This window comes from Felis catus, chromosome D1 (assembly GCF_018350175.1).
Source record: "Felis catus isolate Fca126 chromosome D1, F.catus_Fca126_mat1.0, whole genome shotgun sequence".
NCBI lineage: Eukaryota > Metazoa > Chordata > Mammalia > Carnivora > Felidae > Felis > Felis catus.
Window position 1 is genome coordinate 106,579,347 of NC_058377.1, and position 5,587 is coordinate 106,584,933.

The 5,587-nt window shown below is 42.3% G+C and overlaps 1 protein-coding gene across 1 annotated transcript; it reads left to right on the forward strand.

Moving 5' to 3' along the window:
* Positions 1–869: 869 nt before the first annotated feature.
* LOC101089464 (solute carrier family 22 member 10) lies at positions 870–3,922 on the forward strand. The gene is given in 3 exon segments (XM_011286974.2): positions 870–1,547; positions 1,549–1,573; positions 2,531–3,922. Coding segments are annotated over 3 exon segments (501 nt in total). The 5' UTR covers positions 870–1,179; the 3' UTR covers positions 2,639–3,922.
* Positions 3,923–5,587: the final 1,665 nt, after the last annotated feature.

Genomic DNA, 5,587 nt, shown 5'->3' on the forward strand with positions numbered 1-5,587 from the left:
AACCACCCAGGCACCCCTCAACAAACATTTCAATCAAATAATAACTAGTGACGCTTGGGTGGCTTAGTCATTATTAAGCATTCGACTTTGGCTCAGGTTATGATCATGTGGTTCCTGGGTTCGAGCCCCACATCTGGCTCTATGCTGACAGCTCAGAGTCTAGAGCCTGCTTCAGATTTTGTGTCTTGATCCCTCTCTGCCTCTCTCCTGCTCATGCTCTGTCTCTCTTTTTCTCTCAAAAATAAATAAACATTAAAATAAATAAATAAATAAAAATAAAAAATACCTAAGGGATTAGAAGTTTATATGCAAACCGTAAGTACAAGAAGCTTGGAATGGCTATATAAGTGTGAGAAAACACATGCTTAAAGTCAAGGAACACTATCAGAGATAAAGAAGCCTCATTCATAATGATGAAATCGCCAATGAATCAGGACTCTAAACACTAGCACCGAAAAGATCTTCAAATATATTACATAAATTAAAAAAAGAGCTTGAGAAAATAAACCCTTACGTGAACTTACCACTGCTTTCCTTCTGTATCTACATTGCAAGGAATCTAAGATTCCTAAGGTGATTGAAACTGAAGTGTAGTATCAGTTACCAAAATGTAGTAATTGTACCACATTTCACTTTGTTTTGATTAACAACAAAGGATCTTATCTATTACCTGAATCTAAATTCAGCGCTAAACAAGAAAAGTATTTGATTTTTCTTGCCACAGAAAAATCACACAACCATTCTTTTTTTGTCACTCAAGTTTCATTTTCCGGAAATGATTGAAGACTGCACAGCAGGCTTATTTTAGTTTATTTGGGGGGTTAAATACATGACAAAGTCCAATGCTAATTTCAGAAGCTGCTGTGAAAGGTCACTAAGGGGAAGCACATTCAGAGATTAAAATTTTAAACAGATTTCTTTGTCAACAGAAGTGTCCCTGGTATATAATTTTCTCTATGGCTCTGCTAAAAAATTAACGCCTCCTGGTTCCAAAAGGTCTGGGGATCCTGTTTCCACTGCTCTGCTGCAGGAGTGATGTGAGTGAGGTCCATTGATAAGAAGCTGGTGTGAGGTCACACTGACGTAGTGTGAGTTAATAAAAGGAAGCCTTTTTGTCCCTTTGCATTTATCTCCATAAAGTCATTGTGTCTCCTCTGGAGGATCACCTGTTCATACTCAATGGCCTTTCAGGAGCTCCTGGATCAGGATGGTGGCCTGGGGAAATTCCATCTCCTTCAGATAATTTTAGTTCTTCCCTTCATGCTGATGCTATTATGCCATATGATTTTGGAGAACTTCACTGCAGCCATTCCTGGTCATCGCTGCTGGGTGAACATCCTTGACAATGACACAGTCTCTGATAATGATACTGGGATCCTCAGCCCCGAGGCCCTCCTCAGCATCTCCATCGCATGGAACTCAGAATTGAGGCCAGAGAAATGTCAGCGCTTTATCTGTCCCCAGTGGCAGCTTCTTCATCTGAATGGAACCTTCACCAACATGACTGAGCCAGACACAGAGGCCTGTCTGGATGGCTGGGTTTATGACCTTCCTCTCTACCATTGTGTCTGAGGTAAGAGGCCCCTTTTACCTCTTGTGACTACTAAGTCTGGGTATTTAGAATGACAGAATAAGCATGATTCAAGTGTTCAGTTATTGTGTAGGTATTGCAGTCAGCTCTCTTTCATTCTTTTAGCAAATAGTGATTGCTTATCTTCTTTTTTAAAACATTTTTTTAATGTTTATTTATCTTTGAGAGAGACAGAGACAGAATGTGAGTGGGTTAGGGGCAGAGAGAGAGAGAGAGAGAGAGAGAGAGAGACACAGAATCCAAAGCAGGCTCCAGGCTCTGAGCTGTCAGCACAGAGCCTGACATGGGGCTTGAACCCACGAACTATGAGATCATGACCTGAGCCAAAGTCGGATGTTTAACTGAGCCACCCAGGTGCCCTGTGATTATTATCTTCTTAATTGTCAAGCACTTACATTGAATTTGAGGCCAGTGAAATCAACCAACTAGATGTGAATTCCATATCAGAGGTATTTAAATATAAGGTGAATAGTAATGATTAGACAAGTAAATACTTGACATAATGTATTATTTTTTGGTCACTTATTCTCAGCCTAGTCGCAAATTGCAAACACCTGTATTAATTAAAAAAAAAAAAATCTCCATGCCCTGGATACTTCGCAGACAAGCAAATCAGTGTATTTCACTCCAGGTGAGAAATGCGGGCATCAGTATTCTAGAAAATCTCCTCAATGTTTTCATTGTGTGACCAAGATTGAGAACCCCTGAGGTATGGAATGCTAAGTGAATATAAAGATTGTCCCTAATATAACCTAGAAGATTTAGTTGAGGATTTCTAGAGAAAGTCATGCTTAAATTGAGACTTGGATGATATGGGTAAGTAAATGTAGGAGAGGGAGTCCTGGAGAGCATGTCCACTGATGTTTGTGGCAGCAAGTGAACACTGAGGGACTGTGAGCTGCTGTGAAACTCCCCTGTGCTGGTTTCCTTCTCTTCCAGTGGGACCTCGTATGTAATTATCAGTCACAGAGATCAGTTGTTCAATTCCTATTCATGGCTGGAATGTTGGTGGGAGGCTTCAAATACGGCCATCTCTCGGACAGGTGAGTGTCTCCAGCTCACTGCTGCCCTTATTCTATGGTGTTTTCATCAGCTTATAATGAACTCTTTCATAAAGAAGTCTTTACTGAGTTCCAATATACACTTTATACTGTTGTGGGTTGCCTCGGTTCCCACGGAGCTAGAGATGGAGGTGGAGAATTAGAGTGTGTGATAAGTGCCATTTTGCTGCACAGATATCTCTGTACAGGACACAGAAATGATATCTCCATGAGACAGACCTGGGGGCATATCAGAACAGTATTTATAGGGAGGTACCATAATACTTTCCATTTAGAAAGATGAGAAGGAGTAAACTATGGGCAGGGAGGGAAAGGTACTCCAAGACGGGGGGCTCAGCCTGTTTGAAGACAGAGATAATGCACAGTAAGGAGATAGAGATCTTCAGCATAGACTTCAGCAAGGCTGACAGACATGTGCAGAACTCTCTACCTGACAACAGCAGATTGCACATGCTTTCTAAGTGTATGTGGAGCTAGACTGCATTTAAGGCTCAAAACCAGGAATCAGTAGAGTTCAAAGGATCAAAATTATACAAAGCATTGCCTCTGATTCCAACAGAGTGAAACTACAAATCAGCAGCAGAAGCAAAACTGGAAAATTTACAAATTCATGGAAATCAGCCAGCATGCTTACAAAAAACCAGTGGGTCAAGGAAGAAAGCACCAAGAAAATTAGAAAATACTCAGCGATGAATTAGATAAAAAATTCAACGTACCAAAACTTATGGGATGTAGTGAAGGCAATGCTCCATGGGAAATTGATAGCTATAAATACCTACATTGAAAGAGAAAAAAGAGAAACACCACGTCCACAAGAGGGAAGAAGAGGGGGTCCTCAGCCTTATCTCCACATAGAAACAAGGATTTAATGGTCATCCACAGACAAAATGCCTTTGTGGGAACCATGGGATTCAGGTCAGAGGTTTCAAAAGCTCAGTAGAGGCCAAGACTGAGAAGAACAGCCTTGAGAAGGCAGGCCTACACTCTAGCAGCAGGCCTACTGACCATGGTCTTGGCTAGGGACCTAAAAGGAGCCTACCCCCTATAGACCCAGTTCCAGACCCACTTTTCTGTGATCCTGCCACAAGCCTCATCCACCAAGGGACCCAGGAAGTGCCCTGTTCATTGGTGACCTTGATAACAGACCCACTGATCTCAGACCTTACCACAGACCTTGAAGCAGCCCTGTGGCTCTGCTCTCCAGGGTCCAGGGCAGTCTTGCCAGACCAAGGGCCTGGCAAGAACCACACCAACCCATATCACCAGTAAAAAGCCCACTAACCTGGCCTGACTGTGGACCCCACAGCAGCCGCACGACCCAGCTTCAGCTTCACCCAATCATGATCTCGGAGGCAGTCCTATCAGTCTGGGGGACTCAGGAGAAGGTCTTTATCTGACAAAACCAGTCTATGAAGTCAGGACGTGTCTGCTCCTTTATTTATTTATTTAAAAAATTTTTTTTTAACATTTATTTATTTTTGAGACAGAGAGAGACAGAGCATGAACGGGGGAGGGGCAGAGAGAGAGGGAGACACAGAATTGGAAGCAGGCTCCAGGCTCTGAGCCATCAGCCCAGAGCCCGACGCAGGGCTCGAACTCACGGACCGCGAGATCGTGACCTGAGCTGATGTTGGACGCTCAACTGACTGAGCCACCCAGGTGCCCCTGTCTGCTCCTTTAAATGTAAGGCTATGTGATCATGAAGAATCAAGCAAATGAGACACCACCAAAAGACACTAATAAAGCCCCAGTAACTTCCCCTAAAGAAATGGAGAGTCATCAACTTACCTTTTTAATTATTACTGAGATAGAGAGGGAGAAAGAATCTTAAGCAGCCTTCACGTTTGGCATGGAGTCCAACACGGGGCTCCATCCCACAACCCGGGGATCATGAGCTGAGGCTGAAATCGAGTTGGATGCTCAACTGACTGACCCAGGAGTTCCCTTTTTTTTTATTATTATTTTTTAAATTTTTCTTAAAAATATTTTTTGATGTTATTTATTTTTGAGAGAGACAGAGAGACAGAACATGAGTGGGGTGAGGGTCAGAGAGAGAGAGGGAGACAGAGAATCCGAAGCAGGCTCCAGGCTCCAAGCTGTCAGCACAGAGACCGACGTGGGGCTCAAACCCACAGACCATGAGATCATGACCTGAGCCAAAGTCAGACACTTAACTGACTGAGCCACCCAGGTGCCCCATTTTTAAAAATTTTCCCATCAACTTCTTGAAAATTCAAAATACAGTAAAACCTTGGATTCTGAATAACTTGTTCTGTGAGTGTTCCACAAGGCAAGCAAACCTTTCTAACAAATTTGAACTTGGTAAACGAGTGATGTCTTGCAGTATGAGTAGTATGTGCTACCAAATGTCACATTATCACAACTGAACCAATGGTTCTTCTCTCTTTCTCACTGTGGGATTGTGGATGATTATCTCCCATGCTCAGATGCTTGATCTCAGGCCACAGTGTTTGGCAAAAATCAGTGCTTTTTCAGAATGTTGGAAGGTGCCCACATCTGGCCCTAGGGTATTTTTTTGTCACTTCAAAGCACCTATAGACAGTACTTTGCTTTTCTATACGAGAGTAAGCTGAGGAATGCTTTGCTTCATTCTTTGTCAGGCTTCCTGCAGATGTAGACCCTTTCCTCTGCTGCCTTATTGCCAGTTACATTAAATACGGTATATGACAAAAGTTTATTAATACTGTATTGTAGTCAACATCCATGTAAGTGTATTCAATGGCCCCTATGCGGGAAAAGGTTGAAAAGAAAGATGGTAAGAAACAGATGATTATGGTGGAAATTAAGAAGGAAATGACCGAGAAGTCATTTTTTTTTGTCATTTTTTTTGGTCATTTTTTTTGTCAAAACAAACAACAACAACAACAAAACAGTAGAACAGATCAATGAAACCAGAAGCTGGTTCTTTGAAAGA